Source organism: Anguilla anguilla, chromosome 17 (assembly GCF_013347855.1).
Source record: "Anguilla anguilla isolate fAngAng1 chromosome 17, fAngAng1.pri, whole genome shotgun sequence".
NCBI lineage: Eukaryota > Metazoa > Chordata > Actinopteri > Anguilliformes > Anguillidae > Anguilla > Anguilla anguilla.
Genome location: NC_049217.1, coordinates 12,674,096 through 12,696,985, shown reverse-complemented (window position 1 = coordinate 12,696,985; position 22,890 = coordinate 12,674,096). Strand labels below are relative to the sequence as shown.

The following is a 22,890-nucleotide window of genomic DNA, read 5'->3' as shown; positions in this document are numbered from 1 at the left end:
TTGTTATGCAGAAGGCTGAATAACGAGATTGGTCCAACATTCGCGCAGCAAAGAGCTGTTATTCACTTTCTCCCTTAGGGGGTCTGGTCCTTAAATCACCATGGCAACCAAATTCCTTACGGCTGCGGTTCCCAAACTTTACTTTGAATCCAAAATGACCATTCTGTGGGTGAGGACCCAGACATCAACAGTTCATTACCGTTAATCCACTGCACCTAGTTTCTTGGGTCTAAATTGGTTGTGGATTTAAAGATAAAAACAAAAACCAGCAGACCCTGCAGCTCTCCAGAATGAAATCCTAAGCCATTATTTGATGCATCTTTTCACGATATATCTGTTCAGTACAATATAAATAGGTAATAATTCAAATAGTTCACAATATTATCAATAATGTATGCTGTTCTGTATAAATAAAATATGGCATCTATAATTTTTGTGGAATATAAACATGACATCCCCATGACTTTTCTAGCCCATATTAGGAACCCCTGTGGACAAAAATGGCACTAAATGGCTCTGTGGACATGGGTTCAATTTCTCTAGCTGTACGTCCCCTGGGGTGGCAACTTTGACATCAGCAGTGGGTGTTGGGCTGAATGTGGTTTTCTGTGAGAGAACACTGTAAAGAGATTGCTAAATGGGGGGAGGGGGCAGTGGTCATTCCATAATTAGTGGCTACAGGAATGGTGCCTGAAAGCTTACATTCCCATTACATTACATTACAGGTATTTAGCAGATGCTGTTATCCAGAGCAATTTGCGCAACATTTTACATAGCATTTACATTGCATCGATTTGTACAGCTGGATATACACTGAAGCAATGCAGGTTAGGTACCTTGCTTACCCATTGTACTACACTGCTGCACACCAATGGACATGCACTAATGCATGTTCAATGGACATCATGAAAATGTGTGTACACGTGTGTATTCCCAACACACACATTTGTTTGGTTTTCATGATGTCCATTGAACATTATTTTTAAGTCAAAAGTAACATTGAAGGTACAATGTTAGAATGTAATTATGGTTTTATATTCGGTTGAAATTAATTTGAAATGTGTATGGGGATTAACACACATTTAATTGTGGAAAATTTGTATATGAGCATTCAACAAAACTGACACCTCTATGCTTGCATTTAGAACATTCTGGAAATTTTGTACCCGCCAAGTTGATGTTTCTCATGGGGTTGGTACTTCTCAGTGTGGATGCACTGTGTGTGGAGCATTTTTCTGCACTCTTAACAGAATGTTTGGAAGAACAAACATGCCATAATAGTTTTGAAGAATATTCTCATCACAACTTAATCTCATGACCAAATGGGACACATGTATTCAAATGTTCTAACTGGTTTTCCTAAAACATTCCTGGTTGGTTAACTGGGTCAATAGCAGACAGGGCACACCTTCTGCATGGATGTGGTATTGACACTGCCTGTGCTATTACCACACTTAGCCTTCAGTCCTCTTTAGGCCAGAACCCCCGAGGTAAGTACAAAAAAGTGGCCTACTTTTTACCCAGAGATCCAATGGCTAGACATCCTCGCCCAAATCTGTGCCCAGTGCCCCGGAGAACTGCTCCAGATGCAAACTGGACAGCATCCAGAGCACTGAGGGGCTGCCCTGCGGCTCAGTGGCGCTAAGGCTCCCTCCAGCAGCACAGAATGGGCCCTAAACCCAGCACATCATAGGCTCCAGACCAAGCTATGTCATGAACCAACCATGACCAGGAGTATTGGCTTGCCTGTAGTAGAGTGAGCTTAAGTCAGCCAAGATTTCCCCAGGTTACTGCTGCATACTACTGCCTACAGGTCACCAGGTGTTGTCAATTAAAGATACTAGCCCTCCCTGGATATCCGCTGTAGCTTGTAATGTGTAAAATAGTTGGGGCTTGGGGGAGAATTAATCAAAGATATGCATGCACTTCAGTTGCAGGAGGCATAGCGTGGGGCTAGAACTTGGCACTAGAAGATAGCGCAGGGAAAGCAGAGATCACTAATTATCAACAAGAGACTGTGCACCACTTCCTGCTTGTTCCCCTAATCACCTAGAGTTCCTTGGACAGCCGTTTTACCGGCTTATTATTCAGCACACACTTGCAATTAGTGTCAGAACCAGGCAAGCAAAGGTCTACCTGCAAATGGATTGTCTTGGGTATCCGTCTACACTAGAACTTTTTGTTGGAAACAAGATAGAACTTGTGCAGAGTCTGTCATCTTGTTACCACTGATAAAGTGTCTTTGAATGTATTTCTTGTCCTGATGATACTGAACCAGGTCTAAAATGTGTGCAGTACAGAACCCAGTTAACCAATCAGGTCTTCCCCCCTGCAGCGCTGTGTTAACCAATCAGGTCTTCCCCCCTGTAGAGCGCTGGCCAGTGTGATGCAGCAGCAGGTTCCGGGTTCGAGGGACCAGATGGAGCGGGAGGTCACCATGGGGTCTCAGGGCCAGCACTACGAGAACATGCAGGCCCAGGCCCGGGCCACAGCCAACACCCTCCGTAAGTCCCACCCATCTATCTCTTTCGCCTGGTCTCTGTGCTCAGCTGAAAGTTTAGCACAGGTTCCTCAACACTGTTCTGTTCAGTTTTGCCCCTGGAGGAACCAATCACACAGCGCTGCAAGCGTAGCACCGCCCAGAGATCTGAGTGATGTACTGCAGAGGGCAGAAGGTAGAAACTCCTGAAGAAGCAATAAGAGTGCTCTTTGTTCCCATTGGTTGGGGACCTTTGTCTGTGGCTCAACAGGCCAATCGTGTTAGCTCTTGTTGAATGGGGCATAATTTGAATCCTGCAGTGGATATGGGCCTGTTATGCATATGGAAACTAGGACAGAGACTTAAACTGAACCCTAGAATTAAATACTGTAAACGACCAAGCCACCCTCAGGGAAAATGTTATTGAATAGCACTGCATATTAATATTAATGAATAAAAACCCTCCTGAGATTAATCAAGGCCATATTACACGATGACAGAGTGATCTCCCCCCTTAAGCCAGTCTTGGTGGCATTGACGCAGTTCGAAGGGCTTCTTCATTGTCATGGTGCCGGTTTTGTGTAGGAGGATTCTTTTTCCCATCCTGCATTTTTATATTTTGGGGTCGGCAGGGATTGAATATCACCGTCCCTTAAGCCAACGTGGCGCTTTTGATTGAAACCTCCTGTGAGTTCATGTGGGGAAAAGCCACAAAAAGAAGGGTTTCATGGCGGTATAAATTTCTCTGTTTTACATATCTGTGCGACCGGAGGTGGGGTTCCCACATTATGATGTGCATTAAAAGGAATATTAAAAAGCCAGCGTGCCAGGAGCGAGCTCATTGAAATGCTAATGAGGGGACAGCGCCGCGCTGCTATGGAGATGTACGACCGCCACAGAAAGAGGCCGGCGGGCACCGCTAGAGAGAGGGGCCTTTTTTTTATAAACGCATCCGTCAAGTGATATGTGGGGCAGGTGCGATAATGACAGCCGTGTCAACGTTTAAGAAACGAGTCCAGGATCCGGACTCGGCGCGAACGCGACAGGGTCTGCGCGTGGCTCGGAATAGCTGTTCGTCAGCCAGCGAAATGAACAAGGATGCACACGGTCAGCGGCACAAGAGCTAATCCTTGCTGCCTTTTTTTTTTTTTTTCTTTGAAAATGGAGGACAAATCACGCCATTGGCTGACTGCAGTGAGCCTGTCTGTGCACGGAGGTACAGGGTATGTTGTAATTAGGGACAGGAACCAGGCTGGTCCTAAATGGGTGTTGTGAAGGGGCTGTGCTGTTCTGCAGAATTAGTCACAGTGTGAACATGAAAGCAGTTGTTTTTTGGTGAGCTTCGTAGGCGGGGGTTGATACGAACATCTGTGTTGATCATTTAACACCTGGGATAATTATTACCTCCGACTCCATTGCTGACTAACATTGGCAAGACACACACGCGGATTACACACACTGACATGCGCGCACACACACACACTGACATGCGCATACACACACACACACACACACACACAGATGGTGATAACACACACCACATTCACACACATATAGAGATAAACACCACATTCACGCACATTCTTACACACATACACAGAGATTACACACACTAAGACACACATGGCCATTATTCTCACACACACACACACACACACACGCTTGGGCATTAGACACCAGGACAGGGCAGAGGAGAGCAGCACTATCTCTGATCATGACTGACTGCTCTTATCCTTGGACACAGATTGGATCAGGCCTTGCTTCTAAGGCATTGCTTATATCAGCAGACCTATCTGCAATGTCTGCACGCATCTGGTGCGTGTCCAATGACGTGACCCCGTTTTCTGCGTTAAGACACCGCCGAGGTTTGATTGGCAGCAGCCATTCAGCGGGGACGGTGGAGAGAGAGGGAGGTGGGGGTGAGAGGGGGGAAGGAGCAGAAGGCTGAGACTGAAAGTCAGAGGGCCAGAGAGGACGAGAGAAGCATCGGAATTCTGCGCGGGCAGCTGAGAGAGGCCTGCAAAGAATCAGCCTCAGCGCATCGCGCTGGGAAACGGCCGAGCTGCGCTAACGGGGCCATTTAGAGAGCAGCGCTAGGAACACACGAGCTCCACTGAGACACAGAGCTGAGACACAGAGCTGAGACACAGCGCTGAGACACAGAGCTGAGACACAGAGCTGAGACACGGACCTGAGACACAGAGCTGAGACACAGAGCTGAGACACGGACCTGAGACACAGAGCTGAGACACAGAGCTGAGACACAGCGCTGAGACACAGAGCTGAGACACAGACCTGAGACACGGAGCTGAGACACGGAGCTGAGACACGGAGCTGAGACACAGCGCTGAGACACAGATCTGAGACACAGAGCTGAGACACAGACCTGAGACACAGAGCTGAGACACAGCGCCGAGACACAGAGCTGAGACACAGAGCTGAGACACGGACCTGAGACACGGAGCTGAGACACAGAGCTGAGACACGGACCTGAGACACAGAGCTGAGACACAGCGCTGAGACACAGAGCTGAGACACAGAGCTGAGACACAGCGCTGAGACACAGAGCTGAGACACAGCGCTGAGACACAGACCTGAGACACAGAGCTGAGACACAGCGCTGAGACACAGAGCTGAGACACAGCGCTGAGACACAGAGCTGAGACACAGCGCTGAGACACAGACCTGAGACACAGAGCTGAGACACAGCACTGAGACATAGTGCTGAGACACCTCCCCTCCCCTCCCAGCCTGAGCTCTGCTTTCACGCGGGCACAGAGAGGCTTTGAACACATCCCCACAGAGCTCACAGAGCAGACGGCGTACGCCGCAGCTGTAAAATATCAACCGCTACGATGAAAAATATATAAGTGGAACATCTGCACCATGAATATTCTTGTCTGGCTGCAGTGATCTCGCAGAGTAAATTAATTTAAGGGAAAGTCGACTGATTGATGTGGCGCACCGGTGGCACCGAGCTTCATTTTTACCTGCTGTGGCGTGTCAGACGGCGTTCAGCCGATCTCCCGCGGCTTCCTCTGATTCCGTCGTCTCCAGGTTGCCACCGCAACGGAAACGCGCGAGACTCCCGGCTCGCGCCGAGCGAGCGCGGAGACGTCGAGTGACGCTTCTCCTGCGAGTCCTCGCCGGCGCTGGAGCGCGTCTGAAACCGAGCGATGCGAGCGTCTCATTTCCGAAACGTTCTCCTTCCGCCCCGGGTGACAGCCAGGGGCTCGCCGGTCAAGCGCAGCTCGTTAAACCCAAACATCCAATGTCATCGTTTTCACATGACCTTCGCAGTCACTCACTTAACTGGATCGCTAAGGCTACGCGCTGTCCATTTGACACAACACAGAACAATGCAATACAATGCAATGCATCAGCACTTGATGTAGCATGCTGCTATTAGAATGCAAGGGCTTTTTACCATTAGACTAAAATGATCTACGTCATAAATCTTCTAGCCCAAAGATAAGTGGCACGAGAATAGTTAATAGTTAAGAACAGAGCTAAAATTGCTTCTGCTCCGCTGAATTTTGCTCGGAATTGAGTTCCACAGACCCTGAGGGGGCAACAGCGGGTGAAGGACTTATCGCCAAACATCGAGGAAGTTTGAGAAATAGCGACAACGGCGCAGGTGAATCTGACAGTTCCGGCTCCTCCAGGCCGAGGGCCACATCCAGGGGTCTGATTGAGATCCACCCAGAAGCAGCTGCATGCGCTTCAGACAGGAGCAGAGCTCTGAAATCACTCTGGATAGCTGTCAGGATGTCAGCACGCGCGGCTCGAGGGCCAGAGCCAGTTTTACGCCACTGACCTTTTCCCCAGAAGGGCGGAGAAGTCAAGGATCCCAGCCTTTCAGACACACTCGCGTAATTCAGCATCTCATCAAAGTGAAGAAAGTATGACGTGTCAAATTATACGGCGTATTTCAAATTGATCTTATTATGACTTTCATAACCATTTATGCAATATAGTTTAATTGTTGCCTTTCCAATAAACCTTTTTAAGCCGACTGCCTATTCCATACATGCTGCAGAAAGGAAAATAACTGATCTCTTTCAAATGCATATAGAATATTCAGATACATATTCTCTATGTTTCTATGAGCATGGCCTCTCCTGTGGTCTTACTAATGTCCTGAAACACCTTTTCTACCGGCCTCAGTTAGGAGATCGCAGGGCCAAAAATCGTGAGCTCAGAGTCATTCCTGGCCCCAAAAAACATATGGGTGTGTTCGGGGAGAGGGAAGTCAGATGTTCAGAAACAGGAAGTGTGGGGTTATAACATTGAGAAAACATTCCAGTAACATTGCGAGAACATTTTGGACTAGTTTGAAATGGATCAGGGGTGAAGTGAGCTACTGCACTGCGTGTATGTTTGTCAGGATAAGGATGTATCTGAGCATAATAGGCGCTGCGTGAAATCCAAGGCCAGGTTGTCCTTTGCTGATTTTCTGTGGCCTAGTTACACACTGCAGCAGAGACGCCAAACACACAGAAACCGTTTGGCAGTTTCATCTGGAAGCGACGGTCTGGGCAACCCACCCCACAGGTCAGCTGACCTGGTTTCAACCAATTGGGTCGAGGTGCACAGACCCCACAAGAATTTCTTTGCATATATGGGAGAGCGACCCCAGGAGGAGCAGAACCCTAGACGACCCTGCTTCAAAGGGGAACACAGGTGGTGCCGGTCCTGTTCTGGAAGATTCCACGGTTGGGCCGTTTAGGCAGAGAGCAGGGGAGAGCAGATGGAGCTGTGCAATCACTATATTCCCAGTAATCAAACAAATTAAATGGGACCTAATTACCAGGCTGCCATATTCATTGCGTCCTTTGGCAACCATAGCTCTTGCAAGAGAGGTTTTCTGGTTTCCATGGTTACACACGGCTTCTGTCGCAGTTCTTTATGTATTTGTTTATTTTGTTGTGGGAAGGCTGGCTAAAGCACTGGAGACATTGTTTCTGTGACACAAAGGTCACCCTATGACACATGAGGGTGAACAGGCACTAATGCAGAACAGGTGAGAGGGTGGAGCAGGTAACTAATGTAGAACAGGTGAGAGGGTGGAGCTGGTACTAATGTAGAGCAGGTGAGAGGGTGGAGCTGGTACTAATGTAGAACACGTGAGAGGATGAACCAGGTGAGAGGATGGAGCTGGTAACTAATGTAGAACAGGTGAGAGGATGAACCAGGCGAGAGGATGGAGGAGGTACTAATGAAGAACAGGTGAGAGGGCGGAGCAGGTAACTAATGTAGAACAGGTGAGAGGGTGGAGCCGGTCCTAATGTAGAGCAGGTTAGACAAAAGAGCAAGTATCTACAGAAAATTCACTTTTCTTTTGGGAAACGGAGAAACTAGACTGAACCTGTGTGTACATCTCTCAGTGCATCTGTCTGTGTGCATTCATGAGTGAATGTTCATGCCTGTACGTGTATGCAGAAGTGTGTGCGTACACATGGGTTTATGTGCATTATTAGAGTTTGTGTGCATGTGTTTGCATATATCAGACATTGTTAGGATGGGTGGGTGTGTGTGTGTGTGTGTGTACGTGCGTGCACAAAGCCCAGTCAGCTCTGGGAGGCGATGCTGTTGCTACAGGCAGTGGCTCCGTGGCTGTGTGAGAGGCGAGTGGAATGGCGGGTTGCCAGGTAATCGCTGCCATTATCTGGAATCGTCCTTACATAACTCTCCCTCTGAATGCATCAGATGCGGGGGGCGCGTGCCGCCCCAGCGAGCCTGCAGGGGGAGCACTTTCAAGTACCGAAACGCAGAGAGGCTTTCAGCTCCCAAGCCGACTGTTCACACAGGGAACAGAGGAGACCGCTATTTAAGAGCCAGTGTGCGGCATCACTTAGGGTGTGTGTGTGTGTCCGTGAGCATGTGCGTGTGTCCGTGTATCCGTGTGTGTGTGTGCCCGTGTGTGTCTGGCCGTGTGTGTGCCCGTGTGTGTGCCCGTGTGTGTGTGTGCACGCATTTCCATTTGCGATAGAATATAAAGTAACCATGGAAATGAAATTATAAGTGTGCCTCCAAGTGATTTGTATTATTTATTTATTTTCAAAGTGTTTACTGACTGTGCTCACACAACGGTCTGGCCCAAAATATTCAGAGAGAATGAGAGAGAGAGAGAGAGAGAGAGAGAGAGAGAGAGAGAGAGAGAGAGAGTGTGCATTTTTCACCCAGCGTCTGAGCCAGAACACCGTGAGTTCGGGTCTGTGGCTTCTCCGATTGTGCAGTCTCTGGGGAATATCCCTCTCTTTTATAGGTCTGGCATAGCTCTGATGGGTGAGAAGCTCGTTATAACTGAAGATTTCAAGCGCCAGAAGGAAAGAGGCAGGACACTGTGGAGAGACACACAAAGATTTCTGATCGAAACGCCCATTACATTACATGACATTAAAGGCATTTAGCAGACGCTCTTATCCAGAGCAACTTACTCAACATTTTAAATTGCTTTTTACATTGCATCCATTTATACGGCTGGATGTATACTGAAGCCATGCAGATTATGTACCTTGCTCAAGGGTACGACGGCAGTGTCTAACTGGGGAATCGAACCTGCGACCTTTAGGTTACAAGACCAGCTGCTACATACCAATTATACCATGCTATCACCTGTCAGGAAGGTGGCAATAGGGGGACAAAGTATTTTTCATCCACTCTAGTGATGTGCCCTAAACAGTAAAGGGAACGCATGCAAAAGCCGGGTCTTCGGTGTGGACATCAGTCTCTGTACACGTTACGTGCACTGCGTTGTGCAATTTGAATTGCATTTGATGCCATCCCGTTTTATTACTATGTGAAACGCATCCCCCGGAGGGCAAAAAAACTAAACGTTTTTTATTTTATTTTTATAACCCAGACATTAACGTTCCGGTGGTGATATCAATCACTAGACATCAAAGGAGTTATTAAAGTGTAAAAAATTAAAATGTCACTGTTTTCCGTTGCCGAGATTTTCTGTGGATTTGAAACCCCTTGATGTTCAGGCGGGCAGACAGACTGTGCTGCCGTGCTCAGGAACGCGATTAGTGTCCATACGGTAAAATGTGTCCGGGTTACCTCTCAATCTGAACGCTGTGCTCGTTTCTGTCACAAACACGAACCATATGCACGATACAACCCTGTTATATGATAAACAGCCCATCCATCCATCCATCCATTACATAAAGCTTATTCCCGGTCAGGGTCACGGGGGAGGCTGGAGCCTATCCCAGTATACGATAAACAAAATGCTACCAAAATTTTACAGTAATTTCAATAGAAAAAGAGCAGTAATTCTGTTTTTAAATGCTCCCCCACCTCCCCATTCTCCTCCTGATTTGGAATGGTCGGTCGTATCTGTATCGGTATTCGTTGAGGGGGCCTTCATTATCGATCTGTGAAAGCCTGCGGTTCCACCCGTCGCTTCTCATCACGCCGCGGCTCGTAAGTCGGGGTTGCACCGAGTCGGGGGATAAAGCAGCTTTAACAGGCGCCCCATCACCCAATCACCAGAGGGCTAAGGGATGTGTATCCCCTGCTGCCTGAACCCTCCCTAACCCTGGGCGATACTACAACCAATTATACGCCACCGCTGTGAGGCCTCTGACTAACAGGCACAGGCACTGATGGGATTCAGTCCCGGACTGTGGGGCCCATCCATGCCCTAGAATGGTGCCTTATCTGAATGATCCTCCTAGTAGGCTCAGTAAAATCTCTTTTATCAAACAGTAGCACACTGTAAATAACCACTGTTTATCGGTGTTGACATAATTAGCCTCATATTGACATTGAGGCTGAACCGGTCTAAGGCACTGTTTACATTGATATCCCATACAGTTGAGAAATCTAATCTCTGTATAATATAACATAAATACATTATGGTAATCAATGCTTGAGTTTCAAAGTGCTGCATATCAGATTTCTTGCCTTTAGACAGATTTATTTCTGATTGGCTACAACAGGTTGCCTTGTGCCTCCAGGACTCATATTCCGGAAGGTTCTTTGTCAATGGAGTGCTAATGACAGGAGAATATGCGTGCCGGCGCGCTCACATTCAGAACGCAAACGCCCCAGATCGCACCACAATCACAAGGTGTGACATTTGTCAAGATATTACATAATTGCACAGGGGCCTAAGTCTGCCAGGGTTCCTCTGGTTAGCGTTGCTCCAGTCCCACAAAGATGGAAGGTGCCCGCAGCCTAGCAGGAGTCATCAGAGAGATACATCTCTCCTCAAATCAGTGCCAGCTGTCACCTGTAGCATTGCGTGCCCCGTATAGTGTGAAATAGTTACCGATGACACCAGAGGCGCGATCCGTGATTGCAAACTGGGGGACTAAAATAAATAAAATTAAAATAAACTCCACTGGCTGAACGAGCTCCTCCGATGCTTCCGCGACGCAGTGTACAGTACGGTTTATCATCTTGGTCGAAGCTGATACGGCGTCTTTGCTGTAACCCGCGGTTGCTCTCAGTGAAAGTGGTACCATAAGGTGTGGCTGGAGGGGTGTGCATTAATCACAGTTCGTTCGCTCCGAAACAGACTGTCTCTCCGTCGGGGGGGGGGGTTTTTTCCACTTCAGCGTGGCATGCGGCAGCTGAGCCGATGACCCGCTTCAGCGCCACGAGCGCGCTACTAAGCGCGTGCGTAACCGGGGCCGTGGGAGGGCGCGACGGCGTGCGAGAGACACGCAGCTGACGATGACGCTGGCGATGACAGCGGCGAAGAATGCTGCATTTAAATGTCGCATCGCGCGGACCGTCTTTTAGATCACTCATGCGAATCCCCCGCCCGAGTGACATACGGCAGCCATTTTGAGCCTGAGCGCTCATCACGCGCGCCAGCCAAAGTAACGAGGGGGAGAGAGTCATTGAGACGGTTAAACTGGGCGGTGGGAGCAGGCGGCCGGATTGGCTGTATTCTGGGGGCCTGAAACCCTGGTCCTGGACAGTCCGAGCTCTCAGCCTCCAAGGCTGCAATGCCTGCAGGATTCCGTGTTTTCCTTTTCAATTAGCAGTAAATTCAGCCCTCACAAAACAAAGCATGTAGACTCTTTAATTAACCAGTTACTTCAATTAAGTACATCAAGGACTCCAATCAATGGCCAATCAATTAAGCACTAAAACACACCGGGATGTGGTACTGAAAAAAACAGCAGATACTAGGACTCTTCAGGACTGGAGTTTGAGATCCCCAGGATACAGTGAGGTTTGCCCTAGAGCTCCACCATCCCCATGCAAACCAAGCCTAGTCCTGCTCATCTTCTGGTAACAAGCAGTAGAAGCCGATGGCACATACACTAACATACACACTAATGTGTAACAGCATCTGACACACTAACATGCATTAGTAACATGCGTACTAACAAGTATCAGCAATACAGTACACACGTTTTTGCATAGCAGTAAAACTGATGTTAACACACATTAACACATGCACACTGCATGTATCAGTAATGCAGACAATAACGTGCGCGTCAACACATCGCTCTAACATGGACACCGACGTGAATGCTAACACGCATGCTAACCCGCAGCACTACACACACGGTAACGCATGCTCTGCACCCAATCACGGATGTGTCTGCTTGTCTTTAGGCGGCAGAATAATAATAATAAACTCAACGGAACGCCGTTCGGTTCGTCCCCGTGCGCACGCGTCTCCGCCAGCCCGTCTGGATCACGTGACCGCGGCTGGCGTGACTCTCGGCTCCCGCGCAGGGTCGCTGTTTACGAAACGCTCGCCGCTCCCCTGCAATCAGCGCACCCCGACCCTACCGCTCTCCACCTCGGAACAAAAGACGCTTAATTGGGAAATGAGTCATTAGCGAGCTCGCCGCTTAATCTGGACGCTCGGTGTCAGCGCGGCGCGGTTTTCTAAACCGACGCAGGACAAAAAGCGGGCTGCCTTTATGTTCTTTGTGTCGGCGACGGAGAGGCTGTATTTAAAGGAGGTCCATTGGTACACCTACTGCAGAAACGAGCAAAGTGCTTTTAAACGCCTCGGGAAGAAGACTCAATTAGGCTCGTCGGCGTTATTCGCTGCTCAAGATCTAATGAGCAAGGGCAGGGACCTCTGCGGCTACAGTCGTAAATGCATTCCTTTCACCGAAATAAACACATAATCACGCACTCATTTAAATTAGTTAAAATATACAGCAGTACTGCAAACGGGTAAATGAGTTAAGCCAGGAGTAAATCCTCTCGATTTCTAACACAATTAGAACTGCAGCCAAATGTGCCATGCTCATTTATTGTTCTTTATTAATGGCTTACTGTAAATTATTATCAGTTTCAGGTGCTTTGAGCACAAAAGGAAACACATAAATGTTATTAATAGGGCCATATATATTTCTGTACCGATACAATAAATAAGCTGACAGTGTGCGTGTATAATATGTGCAACACTGTACCAGGGACAGAGGTTGCAGCCTGGCGTGAATACTCAAAACCACAAGTCTGCACACGCCTCACACACTTGAGTTAATTCTGAGAACACGCTTTGCTCCAGAGTTCAGGAGTCTGGCCTTGCAGAAGAGCAGTTTTGTGAGTGACGGCAATTACTGCCCAACTCTGAGTGACCCAGACGGGAGGACTGGGAAAATGGTAAGAGAACTTGCTCCTGAGAAAGGTAGCCTGAGTCACTGAGGTCTGAATAAATGTCCATCTGGATATATTTATAATATGGCAAAACGTAAGCAAAGCTAATTCAAGTCCCAAGACCTTAGGCCAGGATACAATTGGCATGTAGCCTTACTTCTGACTTAATAATGAACCAATCCTTTTCCTTCTTCATGAAGGAGCCACAAAGAGAATTTCATTACATTACCTCCGCTTTTATATATGGACTGTGACATAGACTAGGCTGACACTTTTAAACCAGAGACAGTGCAAGCCCAAATGTATGCTATCTATAGGTTACGCTAACTGTACATTATGTTGGCAATACATTAACTGATACTATGAATTAGTGCTTTGAATTGGCCTACTGAGCAACTGCCTTTCTTTTTGCCTCAAAATGGGAAGCCTCAGAGATGCAGACATTGACAGCACTCAGACATCTGCATGTTTATATTTGACATTTGAGCTCCAGCCTGTGCATGCGGCATCGCCATGGTGATGGGCGCGCTCTGTTTTAGAGTGACTGTTCCGAGACCGTGCCTCACAGAAGACGAGGGCCTCTCTTGCACTTCACAACGGATCAGTTTCCCCAAAGAAGAGGAAGGACCTGGAAACTCAGCGTGCCGCCGACACGGCAGTTCTTACTCCGCGCGCACGTGACCATGTTACCATGGCAAACCCTCGCAGCGCCGAGCGAGAGCTCGTTCGGGCTCCGCGTCGAGGCCGGCGAAGATCACCGCGAGCTTTCTCGTACCTGCGCCAACGCCCGATGGAAGGGCGGGCGCAGCGGGGTTCCGGGCGCAGTGGGGTTCCGGTCGCAGCGGGGTTCCGGTCGCAGCGGGGTTTCCGGTCGCAGCGGGGTTCCGGTCGCAGCGGGGTTCCGGGCGCAGCGGGGTTCCGGTCGCAGCGGGGTTTCCGGGCGCAGCGGGGGTTCCGGTCGCCGGGTTCTCGCCGCGCCTCGGGGCATCGGCGCGTCGCGGTCAGAGGACGGACCGGGGCGAGCCGTGCGGTCTTAGCGGCAGAGCGGCGAGCGCTGGCTCTGGCGTTGGGGCAGCATACGGGGTTATGTAACAGCCTGTTTTGGGCCAGGTTCAGAGCTGTCACATCACAGCGGGATAAGAAGGGGGGAGGGGGTTTAGCAGAATTATCTGTGTTCCCATACAGGACATTCCTCCACTGCACTCATTGCTTTCAGTGTTCCTGTTTGTTTTCTTCAGTTCTTATAGCGTAACGGTCGCTACGGTACGATACTGAAAAAATGCTCTGCCAACTGTTATCAGTGACATAACATGGCGACATCAGTCTCTTTCTTCATGAGGGAATTCAATGAAATGAATCCAGTCCCATACGATATGTTTATGGGGGATTAGGCGTGGAATCCTTCTGACAGTTCTCAGTTATCACAAGAGGCATGTGTGTGTGTGTGTGTCCTGTAATGTGTGTGTGTGTGTGTGTGTGTGTGTGTTCTAGACACCACAGTGCCTTATGGTTATAAGATCACTGGGTTGTGTGGCTCCCACCATCTAAAGATTTTTATTCTCGTATTTGCCTTATATTCTCATATTTTACATACTGTCTGTGTGCTAAGTGCTGTCTCAATGTGATACTCAAATAATTAATCTTTAAAGCAGATAATAAGAACACACCCCAACCCCCCACCACCCCTCCACTCAAAGTAATTATCACTTCATTACTGTACCAGCCAGTGGTTAAGCATCCATACTGACGGGCTCAGTGCACACCATCTATGGCGCGTGCATGCGTATGTGTGTATGTGTATGTGTGTGTAAATGCATGTATGTGTGGGTATGTGTGTGCGTGTGCATATACTGTATGTGTGGGTATGTGTGTGCGTGTGCATATACTGTATGTGTGGATATGTGTGCGCGTGTTCATACACTATGCGTGAGTATTTGAATGCATGTATTTGTGGGTATGTGTGTGCGTGTATGTGTGGGTATGTGTGTGTGGGTATGTGTGCGCGTGTGCATAAACTGTATGTGTGGGTATGTGTGTGCATGTATGTGTGGATATGTGTGCGCGTGTGCATACACTATGTGTGAGTATTTGAATGCATGTATTTGAGGGTATGTGTGTGCGTGTATGTGTGGGTATGTGTGTGCGTGTATGTGTGGGTATGGGTATGCGTGTGCATGTACTGTATGTGTAGGTGTGTGCGCTGATGTGAATGTGTGTGCGTGTGCTTGCCGGTGTAAATATGTAGCGTAGTGACAGGGGATGTCAGAAGCTCAGGACGATGCTAATGTGGGTGTACAGTCCTTAACCCAGTCTAGAGTGTGACACTCTGCATCGTTTCGTACGAAAAATATGCCAAGATATCCCTCTCTACACGCGAAACCGACTGAATGTCTGCTGATGTCACACGCCGTCTCGACCCGGACACGCACCAGTGAGTGGAGACGTGTGATCATGTGCCTCGCAAGGCGACGCGTGACGACCGCACGCGCGTGCGGCGCGCTCGAGATCGCTCGCCAGGGCACAGAACGTCCGTGACGTGAGTCTTGGAGGCCTTTGCCACTTCTGAAAAAGTGGCAGGCATAGTCATTTAAAAAATGAATCCAATATGCAAGGAAAAGAGAGAGTAAGAGAAAGTGAAAGAGAGAGAGAACGTGAGGGAAAAAGAGAGAGAGAGATTGTAAATCAACAGGGACTGAATTCCTTCAGGTTTTGGGGGCGGGTCCTGCCCCCTCTGGTCACTGCGGCTGAGTCCCAGCCGCCTCAGTGACACGCCTGAGAACAGCCGCAGTTTGGCTGCCGAACAGGAGCGCAGGAAAGCAATCAGATGGGGTGATATTAATATTCATATCTACGCGAATGTTCCAGGAGGAGGGCAGGGCCGCATTCACAGGGGTCCCTCCTCGCGCTCCAGCGCGTGTAAAAACGCCGCCGTCTTCGGAAACCGAGGCGACTCAGAAAACGAGGGCTCCCCCCCTTTTTTTCGACCGCAGAAAGCGGCGTCGCCCAAACCGGACGCGGGGGCTCTGTGCCTTTTCCCCCTTTCCACGCGCGGGTTTTCTCAGAAGCGGTCCCATTGTGATGCAGGCGGTGTCGGAGGCGGCACAACAAACACGCCGCTAGCGCTAGCGCGCGGGCTTCTGGCCCCCCCGGCTCCCGCCTCACGCTCTGTTTGCGCAGCCACCAGACCGGAGCCGTGGCAACAGAACCCAAAACCGCCCGTGAAATTCCCACAGATTCACCCGACCATCTTCAGAGAAATATGCCTAATTCACCGTAATGCTCAGAGCAAAACTTCCTGCATGTCATCGTCCTGGTAACTAACGTGTGTGGTTGAAAATTCTGACTGATCTGCAGGAGTGTGTCAAAATTTTTGCAAGCATCTAAAGAATTCAAATATATTATTTAAAGTACATATTTTACATAGCTGTGGGGCATACTCATTGGGAACCCAAGCTTACTTGTGGGTGTGTTTGCTAATTTAAAAGTATTAGTAACGTAAGTATGTATAAGTAATGTGTATAATGTATAACTAACATAAGCCAATGTTTGCTAAAGATTTCATGCAGCGTGATCAAATTAGCCGACTCATCCCTTAGCACCAGATATATTTCTGGTTTTCTCTTGGAATATTACTGAAATTAAATCCTTAAATCATATTTGATATATAGCACACTTTTAAGTTATTATAATTTACTCCCCTTGCAAATCTTTTTTTTTTTACAAAATTACCCTGGCTTGCTGCGTGAAGGACATTAAACAGTGTCAAACAAAGAGGCATCTGTTGAAAATGAAATCTGTTAAAGATGAGGTCTGTAGTTTATTTTCTCTTAATGAGCTGTGTGTATAAAGCAACTGCCTTCTCTAATGGATTTCTGTTGTGAGGCACCATCTGACCAAGTTAACTAATGATGTCTCTGGTGTTTTCCACCAAGGGTACTTTGTGGTGTACAGAGGTCTGCATCGCTGTAGATGCCAGAGCCAACCTCAGCCCAACCCAAACCAGCCTGACGAGCTCTAGCCAGATATTTCACCCGATCCCAACAGAGCCCCATCGCTTAAATAAAAGTCAACAACCCCATACAGCAAAATATAGGTTTCCCACAGGAAAGCTGCTAGGGAAGGTGGCACAATCACAGAACTGGGCTTCCCCCAGCAGTTAACAATGATTGACAACACTGGCGTGAAGCTGAACTTAAACTAGTTTCTGTAGCGTAGGCCTTTGCTCAACTAGCAAATTAAAACAGCCATATTTGAGCTTTCACACTTATTTTTTAAACATGTTTTTCCTTCTGTCTGTTGCTTGCACCTCTTCAACAAACAACACAGGAGCCCGTTTCTTTCAGTATGTGTTTGTTGGATGTCAGGTGTCCACATGTTTTGGCCGTGTAGTGTATGTTTGTAAAATAAAAGAAATAATTTATATTTTAATGTTTGTATTGATCAGAATAGTGCTGTTTTTCCTTCTGTTAAAGGTAATGTAAAAAAGCAAGCTGGTGCAGCCAAAACAAAGCATAACAATTTGTGAAACAACCAAAATTAAGTTGCCAACCAGGAAACAGGAAATAAATAAAGGCAAAATAAATTATTATTAACAGTACTGCTACTACTATTACTTCCACTACTGCCATTAATGCTCAATAAGCTAATGCCCCTTTTCCAGAGCTACACAATAATAATGATAATAATAATAATAATGCTCAATTACATTTTTCCTGCGTTGCATTGTTTAATTTCTCTGGTATAGTTACAGCTTCTGTGAAATTGACAAACACAGATCCCCTCTTCAGTGCCTGTGCAGAGCCCCCTGATCCATTTCTGATGATAAGCGGAAACCTGAAGGGTGTCATGGAAGTGATCTACTGCCTTTACGCCTGTTCAATATCTTCTGTCATTTGTTATCCCCCCAGCTCGATAATTCGGAAAAATCTTTTGATGAACGAAAACCATGTTTTAAAACAGTAGCAAATGCTTGCAGTGGCTGCCGTGATTAAATCTGAAGGGGGAAGACCCCGAGTTTCGTTTCCTCCCAAAAGCTCGAGCTGGAATAAAGGAAGCACTACAAAGAGACGCAGCACAGAAAGCAGAGAAAACAGCCTGCAGTCCGGTGGGGGGTGGGAGGGGGGGGGGAATTGGGGGGGCGTTATAAATAGGCCAGTGCGTTACAGGCAGTGCTACGTAATCTTTATTGGCTTTGGTGGAGCTAAGTGAAAAGAGTACCTTTTTAAAAAAAAGAAGAAAGGAAAATGAGCATGTAGTATCTTCAGTGTTGGTAGCTGTGTGGTGTTGTTTTTCCTCTGTGATTCACCATGGGGGGCGTGGGTGGTGGTGGGGGTACAGGTGCAAGGGGAGGGGGGGGGGGGGCACAGTCTGTGCACTTATGCTAGAGGCAGGCGGCTGTGCATTTTGGCGGGAGTTCAGACCAGCAGGTCGGAGGGGGGGGGGGGGGTGTGCTCACGTGTCATCAGTGACAGTAACGTGGCGTCAGTCACAGTCAGACGCCGTCCTCTCAGACAGGAGGTGGCGGAACGCCATTGGCTGGATGACTTTAACCACATGGTCTGATACTGCAGCCTCCGGCTGGAAGTTACCAATGCTCTGCTTAATGGTGAACCTGTACCCCACCCCCACACCCCCCCATTCTGCCAAAGGCCACCTGTTTACGCCCAGGCTCACCATGTGATTGTGTGCACGAGGGTGGGGCTTATTATTGGGATTATTTATCCACACTCATCTCTGTCTCATACTGACGTACTGCAGTCCCACCCGTGATAATAATGCAGCTACAGGCCTGCAGGGTGGCTCGTCCTCTTAAGGCTCTGTACCAGTGTGTGAATGGGCCCCACAGCCTGGTATATGTTAAGGCACTGTACCAGTGTGTGGATGGGCCCCACAGTCTGGTATATGTTAAGGCACTGTACAAGTGTGTGGATGGGCCCCACAGTCTGGTATCTGTTAAGGCACTGTACCAGTGTGTGTGCAGGCTGAGTTTGAGCCTTTGAGCAGGAGTACCTTTGTATTGAACATGCCAGTGTGAGAACATTGCACCAAATTTCCTCTTCAGCCCTCCTTCATTTCAACTTACTCAACTATGAAAAATGTATGCTGAATTGCACAAACATGTGTTTTCTAGTCAGAAAACTGAACTGTCCAAAATTACTCAGCGCAAATCTATGAAATAAAGTTTATTAAACATTAATAATGTAAAGGGAGAAAAGCACAGGGCAACTGCAGACCCACCCTCAGGTGGTGTCAGCCTATGAGGGGCCAGGATGGGCTAACTGATGCATTAAACTTTCTTCCAATTAATGCCTGATGAAATCATCCAGGGAAACCAGATTCCATTCCTGCCCTCTTTTGCAGGGGTTTTACAATGTCCCTCCAGGCACCACAGGCGATTAGCAAACAGAAAAAAATCCCCCCAAAATGGCAGCCGGGCGTTTGTGTCATCCTACCCGTTGGTTTGTTCAGCTGTCGATAATCTACAGCAGCGCCGCAATGACTGGCAACCCTTACTGGAGATTTCGTTCGGGAATGAAATGGGCGGGTACGTTTTAACCTGCGTGATCAACATTACCAGTCCTCAGCTGACTGCTCTATGGAACTAATGTGCTATACTCCTGCAGAGCAACTTACAGTGAAGCCACAAGTATGAAGATTAGGGGTCAAAGTGCAGTAATTCCCGAGAGGGGGAAAGTATAGTCCCAAGAGAGACAGCAAGTGCAAGAAGTGACTCAATTAACAGCTTTTCAGCTACTCCTTTTGAGCATTAAACAAATTTACACCAACTAGAGCGTAGCTATGCTAATGAGCATTAATCTACATTAAACAAACAACAGCCTCTGAAGTCAAAAAGAGAGGGGGAGGAGCCAGATGCCCCAAATTTGAAAATGGAGGGATCTGGACGGTGTGCACGAGAGAGGCGGTCAGCAGCGTCATCCACGGACAGACAGACAGACAAGGGCAGTAACCTCCGTCACATATTACTATGTCTGTGCGATGGAGATGATGGAGGCAATGACTACATTCAGAGGGAATGGAGTTTGCATGAGACCACAGCATTCATTCTGTGAGCTGGCAGGAGGACGTTATTTATTAGCAATCCATGCTAGCTTGTAGTTTCTATGGTGACAGACCACAATAGAACTTCCACTTGAAAACGGGGAGGAGAGAAAAAAAAACGCTATTTACTAAACCAAACTGAACAGTGACTTAAAAATGTTCTCCAGAATATGATGAATACATCTATTCCCAGCATTTTCAAAAACAAGCATTATACGGTATCTTCAATATAACACATACTGAATAATGCATTATTGACACAAACTATGATTTGTGTTGACACCACTGCACTGGCCACTCTGTTGTTGGTTTTGGTTTCAATGCGCTGAATGGCTAAGCACCGGAATACATTAGTGGCTGTGAAGCTGTTTATCAGTCAAAGTGAGCGCTCCGTTCTGCAAATGAGGCCCTGCTTAATTTACCCAGCGTGAAACATAAACGCAGGGGACACTCGGACTTATTTTTATGCACCAAAGCTGAAGAACTCACTACTGCAGAATCCTTCATTTGTTTGTAGTTTACATTTCATTTTAAAACTTATTTACTTTGGCATGTATTTCTTTTTTATCCACCTGTATAAATGAATTCATATTTTTGGCATGCATTTTATTGTTATTATTATTGTTATTATAATTATTATTATATCATAGGATATACAGAGATGTACTAACTGTACTGTACAGTATTCAGCCCTAAAGAATTATGTTTTGGCATCAGGAGAAAGAAACAGCATTTCTCTTTAACACTGACATACAAGTACATTAAAGTTAAACTTTTTGTGCTTCACAAACACAGTTGGGCGACTTAGTATTTTTATGGGTGTTGAACTCACCAAACTCTCACATTTACTCATGAGTCAAAGCTAAGGAAGTTCATTATTTCAAAGAAACCAACGGCACTTTTTGAAGGAAAATAAATAATGAAATGCCTTCATTCCGTGCCAAGGTCCGCAGAACAATTTCAAAAACGCCAACGTGTTTTGGCAGAGCCTTCGGCAGGGACTAAATATCTATTGCAAGAGGACATGTTTGGAAACGGTTGCCTTGAATTTATGTGTTGAACAGTGTGCTGCTGCAGGACGGTGTTTGACCACCGGAGGCGCTAGCTCTGAGAACCGATGGCTCATGGCCCGTCAGGCAAGAGAGGGCTCCATTTTGGCTCAATCTGAGGGCCAGGAACTTATCACAGGCAGGGACAGAGGGCAGTCAAAGCGGAGAGGAATCCGTCACACCTGATTTCCCTCCCGTTGTGCAGAGATACAGTCCAATTCTGCAGTGAGATGAAGCTGGTAATGATTTAAATTGCACTACCACCATTGGGGACCACCATTAAATTCTCCAATTTATTTTTTCTTTTTTTTGAGGGCGTTGCAATCTTATTTCTATTTCTTATATATTGAGGTTTCTTAGTTTATTCAGAATTCATAGCCATTTTCTATATTGATTTTTAAAATCTATTTAAATCAAGGCAAGTCAGCCCAGCGTATCACTCAGCCGAGGAATAAAAGATAAGAGCATTTAATGTAGCTTTATCGCCTACTTATGTCAGGTTACATTAGTTTAAGCTCAGGTCTCTTTCATTTAATGTGCAATTCAGGCTTTTTAAACAAATTTGTTTCTGTACAGGTTGATAACAGTGCATATTCAGCTGAATCATAATTAAGTTTAATTAAGTCAAAGATTTGTCTACCCAGTGGTATTAAATAAATGAATAAATAAGTCCCATAGAAATCACAAGCATATAACATTCCTGAATAGTGCTTCTCATTTTCAGAAGGCATCAGGCTTAATGCAGCTCAGGGTTGAAATGTACGAACTGAGATCTTCCTTGGAGAACGTTTCTCATTTGGAGATTTAATTTGGTCCAATTTGGTAATTGCTGTCCGTCGTGAGGGGAACTGAGTATAATGCATCCCCCATTTTGTGTCCGTTGCCGCAGACTCACGCAGTTACACTCAACAGCCAGTTACACTCATTCAAGAAGACCCGCTTCACTGCGTACAATCCTACAATTATTTCATTTTTTTTTTTACAAAAAAGAAAACAAGAAAACAAAAACAGGAATCACCTCGCGGCGTCCACCCCCGAAACCCGGCTGCGCGGCGGCGCTCGCTCTCCGTCGGCGTGGAAACGCGGGCCCGGCGTAACGAGGAGAGGTGGAACACTTTACATGAGAGCGCGGCGCGTTATTGATGGTTAGCCTCCCCCGGGGCCCTGGCCGGGCTCAATTGAGCGTGTAAATTGAAAATGTAACCGGCTTACCGCCGCCGCCCCGCCGCCCCGCCGCCCGCGCTCCGCCGGCCGTCCTCATCCGCGCCGCCGGGTCGGCCTGAAATTGCCCATAATCCCTCCTGCTCTCCGTTACAGGGAAACCAATTTGCGGGGCCGCTCGTTTCCCTTGTTCGTTTCGACGCGGGGGGGGGGAAGCGCTAATTCCGCCGACAGTTCCCCGACGCGCCGGTCTCTCCCCCCCCCCCGGCCTTCCCGCCCGAAAACCGCTCGTTCCGCAGCCTTTCCCCGGTCGGCAACCCGTTTGTTTATTCTGTCTTAGTCTGCGGTCTGTTCTTACAGAAATTTGTTATTTCGTCCTCTGTTAGCTGTGGAATGAAAACAAGCCTCTTAGCGCAGCGAGGCATCGTTTTGGGGGTGGGAGAACGTATCGAGGGGCCCCACTTTATAGAAATAGTCCCATGTATTGGCAGGGGAGGCTTCACCACAGCCCTGAGAGATACTGGGTGGTGGTGGTGCTGCGTCTGACACAGAAAA

General features: G+C 47.6%; 1 protein-coding gene across 1 annotated transcript in view; it reads left to right on the top strand.

Annotated features, from left to right (window-relative positions):
- LOC118217371 (protein shisa-9B-like) overlaps window positions 1–22,890 on the top strand; it is a 52,327-nt gene that overhangs the window by 3,443 nt on the left and 25,994 nt on the right. The window contains exon 2 of the mRNA XM_035399319.1: window positions 2,371–2,504. Within this exon, the coding sequence (XP_035255210.1) occupies window positions 2,371–2,504 (134 nt within the window). The remainder of the gene's footprint in view (window positions 1–2,370; window positions 2,505–22,890) is intronic.